The sequence below is a fragment of the Pimephales promelas genome, chromosome 6 (assembly GCF_988280905.1).
Source record: "Pimephales promelas chromosome 6, fPimPro1.hap1.1, whole genome shotgun sequence".
In the NCBI taxonomy this organism is placed as follows: domain Eukaryota; kingdom Metazoa; phylum Chordata; class Actinopteri; order Cypriniformes; family Leuciscidae; genus Pimephales; species Pimephales promelas.
Window position 1 is genome coordinate 11,758,384 of NC_142774.1, and position 24,125 is coordinate 11,782,508.

Below are 24,125 nucleotides of genomic sequence, written 5' to 3' on the forward strand. Positions count from 1 at the left end.
TGTAATGTTGCCCTGTCCATCACATCCCTGAATAATTTACAAAGCAACAAAAACAAGATTATTTAATGTAGCGTGAAGACATTCATTATTTGAGCATTCATTATTTGTTAACAATTTAAACCCTTGAGGCCAATTCACACCACACAGACAAACGCCAACAAACACGTATATTTATTTATTCGGTTTTGTTCCTGTCTGCTTTGGTCAGGGTTTATTTTCACCTGACCACACGTTCAATCAGTGTTTTGACGTGCGTCAAAATCCAACTACCAACTTTTTGTTAATGGGCCTTTAAATGCCAGGACCAGTTTCCTTGAGAATCAATATTCTTTTAGCTAACTCTTGAAATATCAACGCAACCTCCAAGTTTAGGCTCCAAGTTTAGGGGGTATCAAGTCCCAATAACATGCTGGATTATATCCTTGGATTTACAACTGTGGCAAAGAGAAATGGAAATTAAAGTTACATCTGGTCTGGTGAGGGATTCCATAATCATTCCATTTTGCTTTTCTCCATCTCTCTCAGTCGTCTCTCCAGCATCTTGATTTTGTTTTCGAGGTGCGGATCTGGCTTTGCAGATGTTGCACCTATTCCTAAAAGGACACAAACACACACCAGGCCTGCTAATCTCATCGCTGTGGTTTCTGCAGAGGCTCCAGTGTCCCTGAGAATCAATCCAAACATGCCAATGGCAAAGGTGACCTTCAGCAGCCACATAGCCTGCCTCACAGCACCGACAACCAAGCGCAGGATGAAGGATATTATCATGTAGGCCACAACAGCCAGAAGGGCCCACTGAGTGACAAAAATCACTCCCTCCGGTGTAACTTTTTGGAAAGGTTGCTTGGCTAGATAGACACATGGAAAAACGTACATGTTAGCATGTGCTTTGGTTTGAATACATTCTAAGTACTTTTTTGTTTTGTACAATTACCGTCCATTCCTGCTGATTCCAAGATTTCTGTGACAAACTGGATGACCATGTTAAGAGCTGAAGCCACTGCATCTGATAGCCACTTCACACCACTTTGTAGAAACTGGTGCCCATAAATAAAACATAAGAGTGTAAATGTTTGTCCAAAAAAAAAGAACAACTCCACAAAACAGCATGACTTCATCCAAGAAGCATTATTATGCAGTAATGCATAATGTAATTTCATAAACAGTGGCCCTGGAGAAGTATTTGGACTCTTTACTCTTTAGAATTGTATGAATGCATTAGCAAAATATCAAACCACATCTGCAAAGCAAATGACCACACTTTTCTTAAACACTTTGAACTGGTGACAAAAAACTGGTGTAAAAGTCAAATCACTGAAATTTCAGAAGTTCAAGGTTTACCAAAAGTAACCCAAGGTTTTCATCACATTACCAAATGTAAAACGGATCAGTCTGGTTTGACCACCGGAAGGTTTCCATTTAGAAACATTACATTGATTTGCTTTTAGAAACCTAATAAATGTATTTTTGTCAAATGTTTCGCTTTTCCCACCAAATAAAATAATAATAAATAAATAAATGCATACTTTCTCATATAGCAAACAATATTAACTGCACTTGAACTAGATAGCTGATTATGAACTAGATAGAGAGATAGACACCAAAAATCATTTGTATGAAAAAGTATGTAATAAAAGACTGATTTTCCTCAATATAAGCTCACCTTGAGACACAGATTGATTCTTTTTTCGCCGACTGTAGAGACTAGGTAACTGTGTGCTTCCTCCGAAAAACTTGTGATGATGGACCGCACATTTTGCAGGGGACCAGATTGTTTGTCCCATTCGAAAGAGTGACACAATGGAATCAGCTGACATGAAACTGAAAGTATAAGTGTTGTAAAATATAAACACCGACCCATTTTAACAAGGTTACGCTAACTAGCCCACGCTCAGACAACGCTGACGCAGAATTATTATGCGTGAGGGAAATGTTCTTCTCAAACGATGTGTTAAAGAAACAACTGGAAAACAACTGAACTGGCAACAGTGTCCTACACAGAAAGACCCAGGACGATGAATTCAGGCGTCTCCACTTGGGAATTAGTAAAGTAAGTTTTGGATGGGCTTTTTTCCATATTAGAGATACCACCTCTATCCATCAATAATAAGCTTGGGGTTTACTAAACTAATCCATGAAGCGTTTATTTTCCTCGAGCAAATGCCTGCTTCCTCTTGAATTCTTTCCTGGAAGGAGGAGCAACCCTGTCGCCTATCGACGACTAGACTGTACGGTTTACATCATCCAGAAAAAAAACAACAACACATAAATTAATGCCATATGAGAATTGTGCAAGACTACGATTATAACTCTCACAACCATGTTTGGCTTTTGGGGGAATTTTGAAAATGCCAGAAAAATTATGTATAAATTTACTAACTGAGCATATCTGTATGCTTACATGAACTGTACATACCTGAAATTGTGAAAAACATAAGGAATAGTGTGCCACAACATAGATTTATTTATTATTATCAATTATTCCTCCCACAAATACAATACAGCAGATTGAGAGAAAAATACATTCTAATGAATACAATTAATTCACAAATTAGATTAATTAAAAAGGTTTCTGATTATTATTTTTTTTCAATTACTGATATTATTATAACCTTTTTTATATGTGTGAATGTTCTGCCTTATACAGCAGATAGGCATGTTTGGTTGGGCAACGCGTTGTGAAAATAGGCTCAAAAAGAGCCATGATCGTTGCGTCATTTTGAGCAATATCCATGGCTGTCTGACCCCACACATCTCTCTCCTAGAGAAATGGGTAGAAAGAGTAAATCACAATGTTTATCTAGTGTCAGTGTGTTTAATATTAAATTAATTTTTTTTAAATAAACATATTTAAACATCCTTCTCTAATATTGTCCAATAAGTAGTTCATACCAGTGGTGTGGCTCCATATCCCAGTAGTCTGCTGATCATAGATTTGTCTCTCAGACAAACCGCCTCATGCATTACAGTGCGCTCATTATAGTCTTTAGCGTCCATGTCGACTCCTGATAGAAACCAAGCACGCAGCACAGGGTAATCTCTGTTCTGCACCGCTCTGTTGAGTGAAAGGGTTAAACAAAAATAAGCTCACAGACTCATAAAATTATATAAATAAGAAGCATGCATTGTGCTGTAAAATGTTGTGTGACATTTATTTGTGAGATACTAAATGGTAAATGCTTACTGGATCATTTCCATGGCAATTCTCACAGTCTGTAGACTAACAGTGACTCCTTTTAATCTCAGGAGTTTAACAGCATGACACTGCCTAAAAGAAACACCAATAGTGACATGTTTGAGCTGAGCATGTACAAATTATTCATTTATGCCCCCAATATTAATTCAAATTACATTGAGTGAGAATTCAGTCGGAGATAATATAGGATAAATGAGTTGCTGTCAGGAAAGTGCTGCAGGGATGACATGTTTTTGTAGGCTGATTTGTAAACACAATGATGCTGTAAAAGCGGACTCGTGCATAGATGAGTTTACCCAAAGTCATTTTAGGCAAGTCATGCCACTCGGCCGCCATCTTGGCAACGCCTCCAGGCAGCTATTTTGGACTAACAAGACCAGGCTCCTATCTAAATGAATGGGCAGAGACTCAGAACTGCAGTTTCACTGGTCACCGAGACATAATTAGAAACAGCAGTAAATTATGATAAAAATGGGTTTGATGACTTTACCCCCAAAAAGGTTTAAAACGCCCTTTTTCCCACAGGTTATACTTTTACTACGCATACACAAGGGTTCTTGTCTCCGCTGTCGCAAACATCAAATGTGCGTGTGCGTCAGTGAAACCAGACGACGATAGGCTTAAATGTTTCCCGGCTTGACTGTTAAAAGCAGACGATTGGCTTTCCAGCGGAAGGGGCGGGACATGTGCACACAACCGCCATCTTTGTCATTATGGGTTTTCCCAATATAGTTGTATTGAGGATTTGGAAGTGGCATGTCTCTATATAAATTGTCTCTGGTTTGCCTGTCGGCTAATGACGTTTAATGTCCCCAACAACCGGATGTATTTGATGCTGTATAATAAAATGTGACAATATTTTTAGCTTGTGTTAACCAGATAACGTATTTCATGCATGTAACCAAAAACCCATTGACTTCAGGGTGATGAAACTGGAAGTTGTAAATCATTTCTGGGTTTTGGCCGACAAAAATATATCACCCCTACAGAGCAGTCTAAAAAGCCAGACAGAGCGAACAGTGATAGATGAAATAAAAGTTGACACATTTTACTAGTCAAAAATATCAGCTGAATTAACAAATAATCACATGTGTACTGTATGTACCTGTTTTTAATGGCCATGTACATTGGGCAGTTTCCAAAGCGGTTCATGTGACGAGGAGATGCCCCCCTTGTCAGCAAGAAAAGAATCATCTCTAAATTCCCCAGCTCACATGCTGTATGAAGGGGCGTGAATTCGTCATAGGTTTCACAACTGGCATCCCCCTTAAAAGGTTTAAAAAAAAAAAAAAGAAATCACTTTTGGTATGAAATAGGTTGGAATTCAACATTTTTGCTGTCCATATTTTTAGTTTAGGAAATGTAAAGTTTGGTAACCTTTTTTAGGAGGACTCTTAGTGAAATGAAATCGTTGTTTTCCACAGCTCGGCAAGCAAGAGAAGGAATGATACTGTCAAGGAGCGATTTCCTTATCTGAGAGATACCAAGGTATAAACTTAAGCTAATGAACATTTTTTAATAATGTGCATGTAAAGCCTAACTTTACATGCTATTACTGAAAAGGTGGAATTGTTCTAAATTTGTTAAAAAATAATAATGTTTTATTAATGTTATTAATGATAATGTTAGGTGTCTGCTCAGATATTCCTTTCAATAACAGGGGGCCATATTAAAAAAAAAAAAAATAAATAAAATAAAATCTTAAGGCTAAAATGCTCCTAATGAGGAAATTTAGGAGCAACCTCTTTAAAAATAGGTGTGTGCTGCTCATAATTTTAGGACTCAAAAAATTATCATCTAAGAGTATTTCACTAATTTAATTAATCTATTTAACACGAAAAGTACCTTAACCTAGAACAGCTTAAAAGTCCCTCTGAAGAGAAACTCAGAAAAGATCCAAAGCATGCCTGCTGTTTTCAATGAGCATTGCAACCGAGTAAATATATCTTATCTTTTGTGCTTCTGTATTATCCATCATGATGTTCTATACAGGTATACTGTCTAGTGTGTGTGTATATGTACACATATAGTGTATATATATATATATATATATATATATATAATGGTGATTAATGGTGATTGCATTTGATATAGCTATATACTGTATTTCTATCTTTATTTCTCTTTCCCATGGTCTGCTACACTGCTGTGTGCAATTTAAATTTTTTACATCATCCATAGCAATGAGGTCAACTCCGGTAAGTTCCTTGGTAAAACTTGCTTTTAAGAATTTTGTGAATAGTTTTAAGCTAAAACTCCTAGCTAGGAACTCGTAGGAAAACTTAGTGGTAAAATAAAATTCATGGTAAATACGGCCCCATATCTGTATAGTCATTGCTAAGTTTCCCAACTACAAAGTAACTGGAAACTGTATGCAAGGGAGTCAGTTCATGCCTCTAGACTTTTGCCACTTAGCCACTGAAGTTTCAGCACTTTCCCCAGTCTTTCCAAAAATGTTTTGTCTCGGACCACCACTCCATCAACGATGATGGGCCTAAAGATGTCATCCGTCTCTGCCATTAGCTCGTCTCTGCCTCACATAAACTATGAGAGGGATGGAAAGGAAGGGGTAATTGTTACTTTTAAAGGTGCAAAACGCAAGCCTCTGAGTTTTTGCAGAACTACGCCACCCCCCCGGCGACAAACGAGAGGTGGTATAAAACTTTGGTTTTTGTTTCCATCGGTCTCCAAGTTGCTTGTAAGCTGATGTTCCGACTTGATGCCGCTCTCACACTGGCAGTTGAAATCCTTTCCGATACGACTCCGAAACGACCGGAAGTCATTCATTTCCTATGGAAATTCGCAGACCGCATGCGAATGGGTCCGAAACGGGTCCGACCGAGTGCGGTGCAAAGAAAATCGTGTCTGTTGGTCATCCGGATGTGTTCAAAAAATTGAACTCTTATGCCGCCTTCACACTGGCAGTTGATATCCTCTCCGATACGGCTCCGAAAAGACCGGAAGTCATTCGATTCGCAGACCGCATGCGAATGGGTCCGAAATGGGTTCGACCGAGTGCTGTGCAAAGAAAACCATGTCCGTTGGTCCTCCGGATGCGTTCAAAAAAAATTTAACTCTTGCGAAAAGCTACGGACGGTTCCTATCCGACAATTCCAGTGGAAGTTGAGCATTGCTTTGGTAGTACTGATAAACAAACCTGAAATCTTTTAATTAAATAAATAATGATTTTATAACGATAAGCTATCATGTCATTTTTTTTATTTTCATGACTTTCTAACGTTATTAGGACAGTTAATACAATTAAATTGTAGGCAGACATTGAACTTGACCACCATTTCACATTTTTTTAGACGACCTGACATGTCAACGTCCTCAGCAACTTTCCTCACGCAGCAGCCTTCCATATCTCTATAACCCTCATCAGAGAGATCATACAGAACTGACAGAATCAACCGTTCTAATCTATCAGCCATTTTTGTTCTACCCGTATTCGACCATAGACTGTAAAAAAGAGCGTCCGAAGCTTTTCAGTTTCACTGTGTCCGTTGGGAACGTATTACGTGGAGCTGATTTCAACTTCCAGTGTGAAGGCGGCATAACTAGCAGCACAACAACACGCTAGGACAGTTAACCGTTAGCTAGTGGTCTAAAACCGCCCTGATCTAAAACTGCCCAGCAGAGTTTAGCTCGCCTCTAACAATAATCAAACACACCTGGCCCAGCTAAAAACAAGCTCTCCAGGATTGCTAGAAACTGCTTATGATGAGCTGTTTGGAGCTGAATTTTGCATGACAGTGACCAGGAGCGGATTTTGAGACCACTTCACTGAGCAGGCATAATGTTTATAACGTTTTATTTTGCCTTTCGTTTAATAATAATGAACTTGCCCTGTGACGAGAAACAAACCTTAAATCTCGTAGAAACTGATGTGTAATATGTAGTCAGCCAAAAAAAAAAATGCTTATTTCAAGGAGGTCTGATACAGCGTCTGTTGTTAGCAACGAGCAACGAACGAATAACTGGCTGCTACGGGAGAAGCGGGAACACAACAGCTCATGAATATTTAATAGACGGAGCACATTTAAGCCACGCCCACACCGGGGAAACACTGCCTCCTCGTCATTTTTGACTTATAAAAAAAAAACAGTGTCTAAAAGATGCTATGTCACAGCGTATACAGCAAACAAGCAAAAAAAAAAAAATCAACCTCAAAAAACGAGCGATTAGGACACAACTAAGCCCCCACTGACTGGAGAGGAACGTATTTGCGACAGGGATATCTTAGCTTACAGAAAAATAATAGGCTTATATTAAACTGACATTTGGATATTTGACTTACTAGTGACAAAAGGTTTAAGCTACTGCGTGTGTACAGCATACTGGATCTCACAGTGAATCCATTCTTCCAGCTGATGATCACGTCATGTTGCTTGATGTATCTTCTAAACCTTTTTTTTTTTTTATAAATAAATGTATTTATTTACTTTTCCCTTTGATTAATATTTCGTGTGATACGACTTTTACTTCTGGAAGTTTGAAATTCGATAGCTTTAAAATCAGTCTAACAACTCGGAACTATTTATAACGTGATAATTCACGACTCACGAGCAAACCCCTATCATTGTTTACAAGCTAATTATCTTATTGTCTTGTTATGTGACTGTGACTGACTGAATAATTGCCCTGCACAAAAATGTTTTCTATCAACTTAGCAAACATTTACATTATTACGCTTTTCCAAAGCGACTTACATAGCGTTCAAACCAACAATTTAGTGCAATTATATATAGGCCTTAAATAGAATAGAACAGAATGTGTTAATAGATCAAGTGTTGACGAAAATGATGCACATTTAGCCATTTCTTGAAAATGGCTCAGTTGTGATCAGAATTGTAAATAAAATAAAACAACAAAACATTACCTTTAAATGTGAAATAAAACTTTAATAAAAAAAACATATTTATACGATTATATTGATGATATTAGATTAAAAATATATATACAATTCACTTTGAATTATATTTCACTTAAAATACAACAACATTTCAGTGCATTGCATTCTTGCACACACAATGGACAGCATTATTGGTTAAGCAAAACCACACATATGAAGTGGATAGGTTAGTTTAAGGACCTCTGATTATAATCCAGAAATGCGATCAGGGGTACATTTGTTATACATGGGAGTACAAATGGCATACATGGGATGATCAGCATCCTAAGCAGGACATCATTGGCCCAGGGTCTGAGAGAAAGAGAGAGGAGAAAAAATCAATACTTTGCATATTAGCTTTGAATTTGATCCTAAATTATTTTAAATGTAAAACAACATTTAATAGTGTTTGTAAGAAATGTATTGTTTCCATATTAAACTTTTTTCCTAATGTAATTCTGAATAGAAGTGCAGAAAAGAATACACATTTTCATGCTAACTTTGCCAAAACACTATGAAAACAAAACATTTGACATAAAATCCGAGGAAGACTAAAGCTTTGTTTTTCTTTGGAATAAATAATCATCAAATCACAAGTTCATATGAATTATAGACAATACAAAATCAAGAATATAAAATATTTAAAAATAAATAAATATAATTTCCTTCTCTTACCGCGTAGCTTGTAAAGTTTTTCCTCTGATTATACAGTATAGCTGCGAAAGCAGAGGACAGTGCTGTCTGGACAATATTGACAATTGAGATGGTTATCTTCATTCCTGTGCTGAATCTCTGTTTTGAAGAAAGGGTACTTACTATAACATACAACTGTTTAATTATTTTTACATACTTAATAGAATAGAACTCTCACATAAGAGGGCATGAGATACATACAGTGGCATAATACTGTTGGTCACACAACTGGTCTGATCCCAAATGGCATGTGGTTGCCGGATTGGAAGCAATGTCAACATAGTATAGGATAAGTGCAATAACTGAGATGATTATGGTCACAAAAGAGACTGCCAAGCAAGCAGAGACCTAAAGACAAGAGCAACTTCCATCAGCAATTTTTGTCTTTTTCACACCTGTATGTGAATTGGATTTTGGAGACAGAAACTTTTACACAGAACGTGACTGCTTTTGTGAAGCCTTTGTAATTGATTATTGGTCATGACTGAATAACATTATAATACACAAACGCTGTATGATACTTTGCTTGTTAGTCTGTCCTGTTGTAAGATCAAACTCACTGTCTTCACGGTGGCAATTTTTTCCACTAATATTGCACCGGTGCCTGAAATGACAAACTGTTTGGAAAAAAAAGGGACACAAAGAATAAAGTTTAGTGATAGGTCCATGGTTGGTAGATATGCAGTATACTGTACATTTCACTTTGTCATCACCTTAATGCATTACATTACAGGCTTATTAGTTTGATTTACCATAAGGCCACTCCACCATGGCACACCAAAGGTGAGTATTATTGTGGTCTCAGTAGAAAGTAGAGGTATAGAATAGGAGATGATCAGCAATCCTATTACTATCTGAGAGACCTAGAGAGACAGAAAAAAAGCCAGAAAAATGTCTCAGTTAGAAATGTGTCCATCTCAAAGTAAATTTAACTTATATATATAATGAAATTTAAATCAGTTTGAGCTGCTATTAAGCAGAGTTTTATTTTTCTAAAAGTATTTTAAACCAAAATGTTCCTTCTTCTATTATTATTATGTTAGCACATTTTTCACATTTAACCCTCTGGTGCTCTTCAGTCATTTTTGACCAGAAAACTTTACTTCATCAGAATTGTACTTCATCACGAGCCTCCGTAAACCATCAGGAAGCAGCAGTGAGAAGTTGTGACTATTCACCAAACCCATACACTTCACCAAACCCATAAACCAAAAGAATCAATCAAGAATCACAATCCGTAAACCCTGAGATTATTACTTGTGACATGAAAATAAAATATATGTATATGAGAATGTATAAAAACTAAATTAAACAACAATCTCTTAAATATTTTCCAACTTCATCAACCATTATTATATAATTTCATGTATATTTTTATTAAACATGCTTTTCTGCTATTGAACACTCGTTAACATGTTAAGCAAATAATTTGAACAAGTGCAAACTGTGTGCCTGAAAAATTTAGTGATTTGAAATGGGCTCTATGCACGGCGTTATTTCCGGTGAAGCATTAGGGATGCTCGATAACTTCCGCCGATCGTAGAGTCCAATGCAATACAGAGAATTTATATTGAATTTTATACTCCATGGTTATACTAAAGAAACGTTAGTCACAAAAACAGATAAAACAGACACCCCTCGTTGTGTTTATGCTTCTTTTTAAAATTATATTAAATAAACTTAACTATATATAAAATTACATCTAAACGTATGTACGTTTCATTTCAAAGACGGGAGGACAGTAAATATTGAAGACTCTGCCATAATCCCGTTTTCTTCGGTTCTCCTCCGCTTTAATCTACACAACCGGAAATGGACGAGCATCCTTACGTCAAATGCGGAACTTATGCGTGCATATAGCCCATTGGAGGACTAAAGATTTTAGGCTATTTAAGATTCAATTTTATACGCCAGGTGCAAATAGCAAGGATACAAACAGATCAATTGGAAATAGCCTATCCAAAATTGTGCACACATTATGATTTGTTGTTAGCAAATCTATTTGGTCTTTCTCCTCTGACCGAAAAAAAAAAAAAAACCCATAACATTTTTAAAAAAAACATTTGCTTTGTGGAGGTCATTCATGAAATTATCACTAAGGTGGTAAATTAAACCCCAATTTGACTACACGTCCTTTTTTTAAGGAACGATAGCCTATGCCAGAGCATCCTGCGAGAATCTGTGCGTAGCCCTTTAAAATTAATGTAGCCATAACACGACGTTCACTTCACTCACCCCGAATATTTTGGGCTGCCCCTTCTCGATGCTTTCCCGCAAAGCTTTTTGTTTGTCTTCCAGCTTTTCCTCTACCCGACTTGGGCCAGTATTTACTGACAGGTCTGTCGTCACAGTCAAAGTCATCCTTCGTTTTCAAGTAAGTCAAGTTTGCAACAAGGGAATAGGCTACGACACGTTTTTAAGTTACAGTTGAGTAACGTCAGCACCGTTCACGCAGAGCAGAATTCCACATGAATGAGTGAGATAGGCTGACCTAAAAAGTCTGCAAAGATTCTGCTCGAGTCGATTCTTTGAGCTGTTTGTATGTAGTGTGCTGGCAGGACCCCTTCTTCTCTTGTTAGTCAAACTCGTCTATAAGTGCGCAATAATTCCACATAAAAGATCTGCACTTCTTACAAAAAGAGTTAGACCCTCCCTTGCGTTTTTTTATGCAAGCATCGCAGCGAAAAAAAAAAGGGGTCCGTGTCCAGCCCCCATCTCCCCACAGGAGCTTTTATCAAGTGTTTTCGATCACTTCATAAACAGCTCTGTTCCTCTCTGCCACGAGTTTAGGATTCTCTGAAACTACATTCGAGGTGAGTCGGTCGTACATTATTTTTGTACATTAATTACATTTGATTAGACAGTTATCAATAAAGCATGTACTATTTTTTATTAGTGTAGCCTATTTTATGTCTGTAACAAAAAAGTGCTTTTGAAGTGTGCAATGGTTTGCAGTGGTTATCATGCCTATTTGTGATTTTATGCTGTAAGCAAGGAGCTGTTTTGGACATCTGGACAGCTAGTCCAGCCCTCTGAAGGAAATGAATGTACTGAAGTGTTTTTTTTTTTTTTTTGGTTTTTGTTTTTTTCACCCTAACCTTTTTCTCTGCAGTGCTGTTGAGTAATCCGACTTGTATCAAGCTGTGCTGCTCTTCTCCAGCCACATTTTTTGTATTATATCCGCCCACTTCCTCTCCTCACAAAGACGTTTTTCAGCATCTGTATTCCCGCAAAACGTTCCTTTAATCCAGGGGGATCAGATCATGTTTGAATTTGATACAGACTCTCTCACTATTATTTCAGACTGTATGGGAGCCATTATAATCATTGAACTGAACTTTGAAATGTTCCTATTTTTCAGTACCTCGGTTGATTTTTAGCTGACTATTGAAGATGTCAAGCACACAAATGCAGTCTACTGACTCGGATCCTCCCAAATTTCATCGTCTGTTCAAGTTTCATGACCCTGAAGTGGTGGCAGTAAGTGGATGTGGGCCAATTTTTAGTTTAAGTTATTTTTAGATTAAGGAAGACATTGGGATAGTCATTGTAACAGTTTTCTTTGACATGTTTTTTGTTGATGAATATTTGTTTGAATTTTTTTCTCTCACCATATATGTTATGTTTCCCCTCTCTAGGTTCTGGCAATATTACTAGGTTTGTTTCAGCTCCTCCTGACTATACCAACTTACAGCGCCAGCATTGATATGAAATATATGTTTTTGTGCCCCCTCTATATAGGTTCTGTGGTATGTTTATTTTATAACTCTGATACAATTATGTTTTGAATGATTGTCATAGTCTTATGATTTTCCAAAATTAACAAACACAAAATATATAAAATGAGCATACACAAAATAAATATTTACACACACACACACATATTTAACATCAAGTCCCAGTGACCTTTTTCTTCTGACAGTTGCTTACGATGACAATCCAACCTTTTCTTTTAATTCTGATGTTTTTCTTTCTTCTTCTCCAATTAGTCTGTGATTGCTGGATCGTTTGGTATGGCATCTGAAAGAAGTCCTAGGAAAGCACTGGTAAATTCAAGTAACAAGAGCTTTTTTGGATGTGAATTATTCCGACATACACATTAATTAGCAATTATTTGATTTTCTCTCTATAAGCTAAACATCTGTCTGATCTCTGGTATTGCTTGCCTGGTGGGGACACTGATTGGCCTTGTTCTGTATAGTTATGCTGCAAGTACCTCTCTAGACCTCCCTCCTTGCCCACATGATTCTGTTTGTCCAGAAGAGGTTTTTCAGGTAAGTTCAAATTATTAATTGATTATTCCATTGGTGAATAGTTTTAGTTAAAAAAAAAAATCCCTATAAATAAATAGCATAACAGATATGGTCTGTGCTGTGATTCACATTATTTTATTTAGCATTAATGGAGAATGTATTAAAGCAAAAAATCGCACATTGTCAAATACTGTTATGTTTTTGCTAAATATAAACTTTTCATTTTTACCATAAACTCATACAATTTTCTCTTTTTGTTTTGACAGAGTTTTTACAAATCGATCTCTGGGCAGCTGTTGTTTTATGATATTGCAGCTTTGGTTCTTCATTGTTTCCTAACATTTTCAGCGTTTAAAGGTCTAAGAAAACACTGAGATCACGTTATACAGCATACAACTTCTCTTTGATCATTTTACCTATGAGCAATTTTAATTAGTAGACTGCTCTAAAACATTATCACTGATATTGTCTTTGTGTTTTTTTTCTCTTCTTAAAAATGTGAATTTACAATATTGTCATGTACAAAATACATATTTGGAAGTTTTTTTGTGTGAAACTGGTGACAGTAGCTTGCTTTAACTGTATATAAATTGTATTTAACCCACTGTATTTAATTGTATTAACCCACTGTATTTAACCCACTACAGCTCAGAACTTTTTAAGTAAAACTAATGTGTTGCCATTATTACCAATGGCAATGATGGTCTTTTGCTAATGAAACTCTAAAAAAACTCATAAAATCAGTGGATGTAATGAACAATGGATGTAACTGAATATGCAAAAACAAATGTGCAGTTTTACAGTGCCTGTTAATACATGCAATAAAATTATTTTGTACTATGGGTGTCTTTTTGGTGCTTCTGTATAGCCTATGTATATGCTAAACAATTATTTTCTTGCCACAAAATAAACTTTATATACACACACACACACACACACATATATATATATATATATATATATATATATATATATATATTTACGCACACATATGTGTGGTCAGGTGGTGAAATAGTGGGACCAACCCTACTGCCATGTCACATCACATATGGAACATTCCCGTCACATCGGGGTTTCCCTTTCAGTCAGATAGGACCACACCATGCAATGTCAAAGATAGGGGAGCATAATGGTATTTTCACGGAAACATGTGAATGCCTTTCAATAGTAAACATTATAAAACATTCATATATTCATTTCAGCCATACTCTAAAACTGTATGCGACAATCCAGACAAGAAAGGTAAATTGTGTTTTAGGGTATTTAAACGTATCTCACTTCCCTAGACAAAATCGACATGGTCTCATCCAAAGATGGCCGCGATATCTGTCAACGAGAAGTGAAACTTTCCCTTATGAATAGGAATATACACCGTGAATAACATTTATTTGCACTGTTTTGCTCGAAATGACATCGATGCTGTTTTATCGGAGACATATTATTATGTCTTTCTGAGTTGTTATATCGTGCGACGCCGTTTTGTATTGAATAACAACCCGCCTTGCCCAACAGCTCTCTTTTTACTGAGCTAACTTAGCCGTCCTGCTAACCGCGGGGAGATTCCAGTATCCAGGAATAATTTCGAGAAAATATTTCTACTCTGCTGGGCTAAATAACGCGTGGCACCTTGTAACGATACCGCCTCGGGCCTGTTTCTCGCACATAGCGAGTTTTAACGCCGAAGACGCTCGCGAGGTAGTTGTCAGTCTCAACGCTTCCGTCTACATCTTGACGTCACTCGCTTCCAGTTAAGTTTGATGTTTTTCCATGAGCACCCTGCGGAGAGGACTTTGATTTGCTTGTACCTTGTAAGTATAGATATATTATTTTAAGATATAACAAGCAGTTAGAGTTAATCTTAGTTTCAATAGCATTTTCTTTGCCATACTTTATGTAGTCTACTGTTATATACTGTCTGAATGATAGTCGACTGCCATTGGTGGTCCAGATTATCATCAGTCGTGGTTTCATATCCAAATTACACTTGCCAAGTATTCACTTCTAGCATAGGTCAACTTAAAGGATCGTTTTCCCAAAAATTATAATTCTGTTTACATTTATTATGCTACTCCTCTGTGGAACACAATATGAGATGTCAATGCTATTGACAAATATTATGATCACATATTATGAATATGATGAGCTGTAATGTAACAGGTAAATTATTAGTACAGCTTAATAAACTTTACTGTTGATTTTTCAGCTGTCCTAGCAAATTAATGGAGAAGCTTCAAGACCTCAGCCAGTCCGAGTTGCAGAATTTGCTGGACAACTCGGAGCGGGTGGAGTCTATGGCACTGGAGTCTGATGAGGTAAGATGAAGATGGATGTTTGTTACAGTTCACCCAAAAATTGAATGTTCTGTCATTATTTACTCACCTTCATGTTCTTCCAAAACAATATCATTTTTCATTCCTCTTTGGAACACAAAAGGAGATGTTAGGGTGTTCATGCTCCACTATTCCATGCAGTGAAAGTGAATGGTGTCCAGGCTCCTTAAGACTCGTTCATCATATTGCACGTTTTTTTGTTGTTAGAACAAGTAGTCCAACAGACCAAAGTTTTATCTACTAAAATTCTTTATTGTCTGTCTGCCATACCACTAAAATCTAATGTTTGCAGATTAATGTTTGTTTTTCTAATGTTGATCGATTAAAAGGCCTTGTTTCCTAATTGGAAATTGGACATGAATGCCCTCTCATATTGTATTTACGACTGGGAAACTCTGAGATAATTTAATACCCAAGTTGGGCATTCCATAATCTTTAAACATGGCAGAGAGGAGAGCGATTGCTACTGTAACTGCTATTATTTATTTGTTTTAACTTCTACATCACCTTGTCGTTAAAGTAGGGCATATTTACATTTATGAATAATCATCTGAAGCATACTGTATGTTTTAAACACAGCAAAAATAGCCTGTATTTGACCGTAATTTATTCAAAAATTGTCACCAAGCTGACTTTCTAGATAGTGTTGCAAATGTTTATATGGCTGCCAATGAATGGAACACAACATAATTTCGGTTTTAATAAGCTTTCCCCAATAAATAGGCAAGAATAAACTTGGTGTCCTCCATGATTCCTGTTCTTTCTGACAACAAAGAACTTGAACACGACAAGCTTATCAAAAGTGGGAAGTAGGACATTTCAGATAGCACGTGAATGCAGCATAAAACATCACATTGAATTGTTTCATATCCGCTCATCTCGGTAATCTCACCACAACTTAATAAAGAAATGACCACTTGTCTCCTTCGCACCAACAGCCATCATTAAGTGAACGTCCCAGTCTTGACAGTCCTGCTGAATATATATTGTCCTTGTGGACTTCATAATGCCTGTAACATTGTAGTTTTTGTTATTTCACTATCTTCTCTTTCAGATTCAGAACATTCAGCTGGAGAGGGAAATGGCTCTGGCTGCCAACCGCAGTCTGGCCGAGCAAAACCTGGACATGAAGCCCCGTCTCGAAAAAGAGAGAGGGCGACTGGTGGAGAAATACACTGAACTGGAGGAAGTGAGGGAGAAATACAAACAGCACTGTGTCCTGAGAGGTAAGAGATAAGAGGGATTGATTTGGTTTGCTAAAGTAAAAGGTTTCAAAGAGACTGTAAGAATGAATGCGGGGTAAATTGATGTAAAACGTAGACTGGGTGAGATTTTAATTGATTGTTTTTAGAGCAGGATTTCTGAAACCTAGAAGGAGAAGCGAGTAGTTTTGCACTGAGCAGAAATTACTCTTGTTGGTAATGTGGATTCCTCATTAAAACAGGAACCATTTGGGATTATCATGGAAAATAAATAATTTTAATATATTATAAACTGCATGGACTTTTTTTATAAAGATAAAATTACCAAACCAACCAACATTTTCAGATTTCTTTTTAATGTAGTAAAATAAAATGTATTTTATTCAAAGACATTTTTTTTTATAATTTACTTAATTCTTTAATCTTTTTTTTCTTTTCTTCTGTTTTTGTTATACAAGTTTTTGTTCAGCTGCAACTAAAAGTGTATATCTTAAAATCTTAATGTTCTGTCATTGGCAAGTGTTTAAATGAAAATTAAAACATCAAATAAAAATTTGTTTGATCGTTCTGAACAAAAACACTTATTTGAAACAATTTTTTTGAGATTATGATTTTTTTTTATTTTCAATCAATAAACAACCCATATCATACAGAGATGAGAATAGAGATACATTTAGGGAAGAAAAAAACAACAACAACTATACACACAGAACACAACACACTTAAACACTTGCAACAACTATTAACCTGTAACAACGTTATTTGATCATTCTATTTAATATTTTCATTTGGCAGTCAACTAATCATGAATTGAAATGCTACGGCCTATAAATGAGTCGCTGAGGGAAATGTCTGTGCTCAGCTGTCAAGTTATCATAGGCAAGTCCGAGTCGCTAGCATTAGCTTTTGGATTTCAGGAGTTTGCCAAGGATATGTCACCAACCGCTAAAGTATTAATAAAATGGCAGGTAATATTGTCGTGCGTGTTTTGAAACCAGTGAAAATTGCAGGTAGTGTAGGACTGCTACTATTCAGGAAAAAAAGGTAGGCCTGTATCTTTTTAAATAATTAAACACTGTCATCAAAGTTAGTATTATGGCACATCCGTGTGTCATTCTATTATTGTCATTATATTATTGACATTTTCCCCAAATCAAGCTCAAATTTAGTTTTTTTCAACAGTGAATATCTGAGATGTGTGTTTTGTCAGTCATTAACGGCTGCATCCGTTTTAACCAACTTACAGGTTACAAAGCTTATTGTAACTATATGAGCGCTTAGTTTTTCCTGTCATTTCTTACATTTTGCCACAATGGGCTCTATGCACAGCTGCACTACTTCCTGAACTTCAGCTAGCTTCTTGTTTCCTTTGTGCCATTATTGGACAAACTTGATTAATTCAGGTGTGTCTGATTATTGTTGCCGTGACTACTGAGGTCAAGCACACCTGAATTAATCAAATTGTCCAATAATGGCAGACAGGAAACAAGGAGCTGGCTGAAGTTCAGGAAGTAGTGCAGCTGTGCATAGAGCCCATCGTGTATTAATGCCGTTTCTCAATATGCCTTCTTATCTGTACTTGTGTTCTTGTGGACTCGTAAAACGTCATCAGTCGCGGCCCAAGTACTCTCCCAATACACAAGTTTGCATTTAGGCAAGAACGGTTAAAAATCCCGGATGTGTTCTTGACACACCATTTTACCGAGGATGCATCGGTTGGTAACTTGTGTGAACTTGACGGCAGAAATATCCCATAATTCATTTCGGCATTCGCAGAAGGAGCGGGAAGCAGAGAGAGGCAGGTCAAACGTTACCTGAATATTACCGAATATTACCGGCGTTTTTTCCCGCCGTTGGCTAGTGATGTACACAAACAAACAACAGAAGCAGAATTAAAATGAGACAGGTGTTGCTTTATTGTTGTGAATTTACATTACATTAAGTGTAGACTATGTAGAGTAATCCCTTAGGCTTGGGCGATAAAGCCTGGCTGTATAATAATTCTCGTTATGTTTGGGCACTGCAGACGGCGTCTGTGCGGGGGTAGCCTACTATTGCGCAATACCAGCAAGAACACATCGTCTCAAACTCCCAGCAGCGTTCTGTGTGCTCGTCACCTCGTGAGTTCGTTCTTCCAAGAACAGCTAGCAAAAGCTTTCTTCCCAAGAACACAAGTCCGTTCTTTGCATTCTTGGTTTTGAGAAACGGCCAATATCTAATATGATGTGCTATGCACAGAAGGACAAATACCAGACAGACACTCTTCTCAGCTCCTAAAATTCATAAAACATTTAACATAGCCTTCACAAACATTGTTTTTTGAATATGGAAAATGCAGTATTTATTCAAAGAAACAGTTTTTTTTAATTTTTATTTACCCTTGCTCTTCAAACAAGCAGAGACTGTCTCCAAAATGTGTGCAGAACTTCATTCCCTATTGAGCTGGGTGGAGCTGCGAGGTTTAGTCACAAGCTCTTAGTTAAAGCTATTTTGTATAAAGCTCTATTCAAGTTCTGGTATAAAGTATAGGCAAAAAAAGTAAGATGATATTTTTTCGTTTTCGGAACTGTAATGTTACAGAAGGAACATATGAACAGAAACTTTAAAATGCTGACTCTGCTCGGAGTGAAACGATTTGAAGAAAAAAAATTTGAAGCCCTGATGGAAAATAATTTGAATATTCTAAAAGGGAAAGCTTAGGCATTGCGAAAAATAGAGCGAGTTCATCAGAATGAACTTTTTGAAAGATTCCATTGTTGGCACTGCTTATTAGCTCAGTGATTAAGTGAAATTAAAATTACAGTGTTCTTTTGACTTTTGTTCATACTACAGTTAAAGTGCACTGGCAGTTTTGGGAATCCTGAAACCCTGATCTTTTGAACAGACAAAGGAATTCTTACTGGGTTTCTAAATAGAGCTTTTTGTTCAGCCAGAAAATCTGGTATATCTTTTGCAGATGCTTGTCATTTAGTGCTGTTCTAAAAGCTTGTTTTGTTCAGGCACTCATTCTCCTCCCCCTTTTTTGCATCTGTGACATTACATCACACAGTAGCTATGTGTGGGGCTGGCCTCTTTCCTCTATGTAGTCTTGGTTCCCTGTATTCTTCTTTCTTTCTCTCAGTTCATTCAATACTGCTTTTTCCTATGTTTAAAATGATTGCACATTTCTAGACAACTGATTTGTTTGCATAACTGTTCTCATTTTTTTCAGTTACGTACTCTGTTACAAGCCAACCTATTAATGTATAATTTCTCTCTCATTTCTCTCTCTCTCTCTCTCTCTCTGTCCCACTTTGCAGACAGTATCATGGGGCAGGTGTCTCCGGAGGGTTTGTTGTCTCGTCTTCAGACAGAGGGCGCCAACACAGAGGCAGAATCAGAGGTGGGTCACCATATTTTTTTATGTGTCATTTTGATGTTTGCGTTTTCACTACTGGTGAAATTGTCAGGGTTAAAAATTTGTGGATAAATTATATTTAAATAGCTTAAGTCTGGAAACCTTGATGCACTCATATAGTGTATTTTAATATACACTAACCATTCAAAAGTTTGGAAACACCAGGACATTTTTATTTTTTTCCCTTCTGTTCACCAATGCAGCATTTAATTTAATCAAGATATAACCAAAATTGTAATTATTGTAACTAAAATTAATTCGAATATAATTTATTATAACAAAATTAATGTGTTAATATTAAGATATTTTCATATTAAATTAAATTTCATGGCAAAGTCATGAAGATCTGCTGCCAGTTGCATAAACATTGCCAATATGTTAAGACTGTCTTAAAGAGCATATTGCAGGAAAAAAAAAATCTAAATTAATATATAACCTTGTATGAATACCATATGAAAAGGTAACCCAGGATTTAAAATGTTTTAAAACGACATTAGGGCACCGCGTTATATCAACGTTATACCGTACCGCGTCAGCATCGCGTTATATTATATCACGAGAGGGAGCCTCAGCAGAGCAGCTTAGGTTGGTATTCAGTAAGAGCGGTCGTGAGTCAGTGTTTTCGGTAGTTTTGTATTTTAATTTATCATCATCATCATGGTAAATTATTGTGTTTGTGGAGGTTGCAAAAACTCTGGCCTGTCAGGACATCGAGTCCACAGGTTTCATAACAAGTATAAAAGTACGGTGCTGTCTTTCGTGCCAGTCTGCGGTTTGTGCAGGTGAAGACACGGGATTTCTGCCGTTCTCAGTGGCGGTGTTTCACCAAAATCTAGAGTATGGCATTCCCCTCTATGCAACGACATTACCGAACGATAAACACCTCACATTTACCAAACAAAATGCACAATGCACTATTAACTCTATTACACTTTTAATTAAAACTCACAGTGAACAGTATTAAATATGAAAACACATGCCATACCTTTTTGTTGCAATGCAGTTGTTATTGCATAAGTGGTATAATGTTTTGCTGACAGCACTACAGTCCTCAATTTTTATTGCTGCTTCCATTCTCCTGATTGCTATTATTTAATTTCTTTGTTAAAAAAAACATCCAGGGAAGATTGAATAGGCCTGACAGGTAGGCTAATCAAAAAGACACACGATTAAACGATGCAATAAACTGAGGCTCACTCACTCCCCATACACGTTTTTTTTTAAATAATAGTTTTGCAATAATGTGTTGTCACCTCTGACCATTGTTCTGTCTAATAACATTAAACCTGGCCTCTCCCAGCTTTGTTGGCTGTGGACAAAATGTAATTTTTCCCATTGTTTCTGTTTGAATCGACCGCTGTCACTCCCGTTACGTCACGCCCATTTTCAGATGCGGAAGTAAAATTCTCACAAAAACGACTCCAGAAGCCAGTGTAGCGTATTTATAAGAATGTTTATATACACATTGACTCATTGGGTCCTCTAACCTGCAATATGCCCTTTAAGTACTAGTATGACCAGCTAGTGGTCAATATTTTTAAGTTTTGAATTAGACCAGTCTATGTTTTTATGTAACTGACTTAAATAAATGTGATTACTAACTTAGCAGTTGATGCAACTGGAAGAATATCTTATGTAATCCTAAACATGATTCTTTGAACAGAGATCTTAAATAATACCTTAATACTTAAAAAAAAAAAAAAAAATATATATATATATATATAATAAATAGCTTTTCATAATTCATCTAAGGTGAATAAAAGTAATTTGCAATTTTTTTCAAAAAATATAAAGTCTTTGCGCTTCCAAACTTTTGAATGTAATGTATATTTGTATTTTAAATTTTATGAACTACAACCTCCTAAGCATTGCATAATGTTAAAAAATTTAGATGTATTTGTTGCCAACTCCATGGTGTGAGGATTTGAAAATCACTCAATCTCTTTCAGGTTCTAGCAGATGAGTTTCTGGAAGGTTCGATATCACTGGACACCTTCCTCGAACGCTTCCTTTCCCTCCGCTCTCTCGCTCACACAAGACGAGTGCGCATTGAAAAGCTGCAAGAAATTCTCTGCCAAAAAAGCAAAGGCAAAGGAGATGCTCCAATGACATCACAACCCTGTGCCAATCAGGATGCTGGGTCATCATCGCCGTGGCAACCACAGCAGGCTCAGCATCAACAGAGCTCCAAAATCAATGCACCCTCCAATGCCTCAAGTTCGGCCCTCCCCTACTCCCCCTTCCCCGTTGCTCCCCCCTCAGCCTCCACAGCGGGCACCGCTAACCCTAGCACAGCGTTTCAGCCCTACCCTAGCCAGGGTGCTCCCTTCCCGCCATCGACAGGCTACTCCGCTCCCAGGCCTGCATTTGGTCCTCCCGTTTGCCCATACCCCACCCAAACCCCATTTCCTGCCCCACCGTTTGGGCAGTTTGGTCCCACGCCCGCCACGTACCCCACTCCATACCCGTATGGAGGGTACAGCTACCCCACAGGCCCCCATGGGCCATCAACCCAATCACCCACAGCTAGACCGCTTTATAGGCCAGGTTTTGGGGTACCACAGCCATACTCCTGAGCCACTCTGTGTGTGTGTCTGTCTTTCTCTTTTTCTCATCATCCTCCCTCTCGTCTCTGTCCCTCCTTTCTCCTTTTGCTCTGCCTTTTCCCTACCCTCAGATTTGTGGTTTTAAGTACCCATGTCACATCCTCTTCCTGTCTGAGGCTTATAAAGACACTTGAGATTGAGCGTGTGCTTGTTTCCCCCATGAAACTTCAGTCAGAGACTCTTAAACGGCTCAGTTCCTGTCCATTTTGAAGCATGTTTTCAAATCGGTTTGCAAAAATCTCTGAAACATTGATTGTTCAATGACGAGATGCTTGTTTTTGTCTTCTGACGACATTGTGTTACAGCTCATCCTTATTTGGCTGTTCTTTCCAAGTATTTTGTCAACATTTCACTGAGAAAAAACACGCCACACTACATGGAAGCGGTACTTTAGCCGAGCCGTAGTCTTGTTCTCTTGTCTATATCAATACTTGTTGACAGCGTCAATCCAGAAAGCACAGCACCATTTTACATTCTATCACAGATGAAAACTCCTTAATAAAGCCGGGCTTATTCTTTATCATGAATAAAGTGACAACTTCCATGTGTGCTGATTTGAAATCCATATCAATGGGTGCAATGCGCCCTGCTTTTAATTCACCAATCGATCACTCCCAACCCTCTCGATACCTCTTTTGCTCCCTCTTTTTTCTTTTACACCCTTCCACTCCATTTATTTGAAATACCGCTCGACACTGATCAGAAGGAATAGTCTGTAGTGAGGATGGTGTACTTGACAAATTACACTAATATTAAAGGGAAAGCGGAGAACAAGGGATATTAACATAGACGTATCTATCTGCTATAGCACAGGATTTTGCGAGGAAGGTGAAGCATATCATAGCACAGACCATATGCAAAGAAAATAGGCGCTACATAACATGCTTACGTTAGTAAATATAGCATTCAGCACCTACCGTTACGGTAAAGAAAACCTTTTGGTTTTCAAAACTATGCAGACGAATGCGAGACTGCATATTTTACACTTTAAATTTAGACACATTTGAGGCATTTGATGGTCTTGCCACCCTGTCTGTTTCAGAAAGGCATATTGCCATCAGAATCACAAGATGATTCGGACTGGATTCGAATCAAGACCGTTTACTCTAATTTTGTGGTTTGATTTGAGCCCATCTTCAGATTCTTCCTCATAAACACCTCCAAATACAAAAGTGTAGGCCTACCCAACAAAACGGCCCGTGCGTGTCATTGTGAGGTGTTATTTAGTTCTGTAAAAGCCCCACCTAACTCCTTGGTCCTTGTTGGTCAGCAGGAGGACCACGTGAATCACACTAACACTCCACACTTACAGCCCCAAACTCTTTGGCAACAGATGCTGGGAGCGGGGCCTTCGACCGGTCCACTTTAGAATAGGCGTGCTGGGTCACTCTTTATTTTTGTACTTTAAAGCAATTCAAAACCAGAGGCATCCTCAATCAAGCCTCGGGTGGCTTTATCTAATTCATGAACTCAGTAATTAAGACTCAGGTTTGTAGCAAAACCCCCGCGTTTAGGTTTCCTCCCCAGCACCTGGAGCGAGGGAGAGGGGTGATA

At 37.5% G+C, this 24,125-nt stretch overlaps 5 protein-coding genes across 7 annotated transcripts; 2 read left to right on the plus strand and 3 right to left on the minus strand.

Moving 5' to 3' along the window:
* Positions 1–150: 150 nt before the first annotated feature.
* tmem109 (transmembrane protein 109) lies at positions 151–1,861 on the minus strand. The gene is made up of 3 exons (XM_039690094.2): positions 1,664–1,861; positions 935–1,037; positions 151–848 (listed from the first exon to the last, which is right to left on the minus strand). The coding sequence occupies exons 1-3, from the start codon at positions 1,859–1,861 to the stop codon at positions 493–495; spliced, it is 657 nt and encodes a 218-aa protein (XP_039546028.2). The 3' UTR covers positions 151–492.
* A 48-nt stretch (positions 1,862–1,909) lies between these two features.
* On the plus strand, positions 1,910–13,876 carry LOC120492034 (uncharacterized). 3 transcript variants are annotated; one of them, XM_039690136.2, is made up of 6 exons: positions 1,910–2,050; positions 12,145–12,263; positions 12,422–12,532; positions 12,773–12,829; positions 12,917–13,057; positions 13,303–13,876. In XM_039690136.2, exons 2-6 carry the CDS (start codon positions 12,177–12,179, stop codon positions 13,408–13,410), a joined length of 504 nt encoding a protein of 167 aa, XP_039546070.1. In that variant the 5' UTR covers positions 1,910–2,050; positions 12,145–12,176; the 3' UTR covers positions 13,411–13,876. The 3 variants fall into 3 exon arrangements, with proteins under 3 accessions (XP_039546070.1, XP_039546062.1, XP_039546054.1); XM_039690128.2 differs by lacking the exon at positions 1,910–2,050 and adding an exon at positions 11,019–11,157; XM_039690120.2 differs by lacking the exon at positions 1,910–2,050 and adding an exon at positions 11,453–11,596.
* On the minus strand, positions 2,296–7,029 carry LOC120492011 (L-asparaginase). Its single transcript, XM_089132100.1, has 6 exons — positions 5,591–7,029; positions 4,574–4,669; positions 4,302–4,462; positions 3,185–3,268; positions 2,893–3,055; positions 2,296–2,761 (listed from the first exon to the last, which is right to left on the minus strand). Exons 1-6 carry the CDS (start codon positions 5,714–5,716, stop codon positions 2,618–2,620), a joined length of 774 nt encoding a protein of 257 aa, XP_088988226.1. The 5' UTR covers positions 5,717–7,029; the 3' UTR covers positions 2,296–2,617.
* tmem176 (transmembrane protein 176) lies at positions 8,080–11,151 on the minus strand. Its single transcript, XM_039690107.2, has 6 exons — positions 11,019–11,151; positions 9,536–9,646; positions 9,344–9,400; positions 8,985–9,131; positions 8,766–8,882; positions 8,080–8,402 (listed from the first exon to the last, which is right to left on the minus strand). The coding sequence occupies exons 1-6, from the start codon at positions 11,142–11,144 to the stop codon at positions 8,388–8,390; spliced, it is 573 nt and encodes a 190-aa protein (XP_039546041.2). The 5' UTR covers positions 11,145–11,151; the 3' UTR covers positions 8,080–8,387.
* A 480-nt stretch (positions 13,877–14,356) lies between the features above and the next one.
* On the plus strand, positions 14,357–23,119 carry vps37c (VPS37C subunit of ESCRT-I). The gene is made up of 5 exons (XM_039690158.2): positions 14,357–14,844; positions 15,240–15,348; positions 16,421–16,592; positions 19,868–19,950; positions 21,915–23,119. Exons 2-5 carry the CDS (start codon positions 15,256–15,258, stop codon positions 22,539–22,541), a joined length of 975 nt encoding a protein of 324 aa, XP_039546092.1. The 5' UTR covers positions 14,357–14,844; positions 15,240–15,255; the 3' UTR covers positions 22,542–23,119.
* The last annotated feature ends 1,006 nt before the right edge of the window (positions 23,120–24,125 follow it).

Excerpts from the sequence above, each read along its gene's own strand:
- tmem109 (XM_039690094.2), bottom strand. The coding sequence starts at position 1,861 with ATGGGTCGGTGTTTATATTTTACAACACTTATACTTTCAGTTTCATGT. Across the intron at positions 1,038-1,663 it reads GAATCAATCTGTGTCTCAAG|TTTCTACAAAGTGGTGTGAA; the intron begins GTGAGCTTATAT and ends TATGGGCACCAG. Across the intron at positions 849-934 it reads GGAATCAGCAGGAATGGACG|CCAAGCAACCTTTCCAAAAA; the intron begins GTAATTGTACAA and ends GTGTCTATCTAG.
- LOC120492011 (XM_089132100.1), bottom strand. The coding sequence starts at position 5,716 with ATGGCAGAGACGGATGACATCTTTAGGCCCATCATCGTTGATGGAGTG. Across the intron at positions 4,670-5,590 it reads TAAGTGGCAAAAGTCTAGAG|ATAAGGAAATCGCTCCTTGA; the intron begins GCATGAACTGAC and ends GGTATCTCTCAG. Across the intron at positions 4,463-4,573 it reads TAAGAGTCCTCCTAAAAAAG|GGGGATGCCAGTTGTGAAAC; the intron begins GTTACCAAACTT and ends AAACCTTTTAAG.
- tmem176 (XM_039690107.2), bottom strand. The coding sequence starts at position 11,144 with ATGACTTTGACTGTGACGACAGACCTGTCAGTAAATACTGGCCCAAGT. Across the intron at positions 9,647-11,018 it reads GGCAGCCCAAAATATTCGGG|GTCTCTCAGATAGTAATAGG; the intron begins GTGAGTGAAGTG and ends CTGTCTCTCTAG. Across the intron at positions 9,132-9,343 it reads AAATTGCCACCGTGAAGACA|GTCTCTGCTTGCTTGGCAGT; the intron begins GTGAGTTTGATC and ends TCTTGTCTTTAG.
- LOC120492034 (XM_039690136.2), top strand. The coding sequence starts at position 12,177 with ATGTCAAGCACACAAATGCAGTCTACTGACTCGGATCCTCCCAAATTT. Across the intron at positions 12,830-12,916 it reads GAAGTCCTAGGAAAGCACTG|CTAAACATCTGTCTGATCTC; the intron begins GTAAATTCAAGT and ends TCTCTCTATAAG. Across the intron at positions 13,058-13,302 it reads GTCCAGAAGAGGTTTTTCAG|AGTTTTTACAAATCGATCTC; the intron begins GTAAGTTCAAAT and ends TTGTTTTGACAG.
- vps37c (XM_039690158.2), top strand. The coding sequence starts at position 15,256 with ATGGAGAAGCTTCAAGACCTCAGCCAGTCCGAGTTGCAGAATTTGCTG. Across the intron at positions 15,349-16,420 it reads TGGCACTGGAGTCTGATGAG|ATTCAGAACATTCAGCTGGA; the intron begins GTAAGATGAAGA and ends CTTCTCTTTCAG. Across the intron at positions 19,951-21,914 it reads ACACAGAGGCAGAATCAGAG|GTTCTAGCAGATGAGTTTCT; the intron begins GTGGGTCACCAT and ends AATCTCTTTCAG.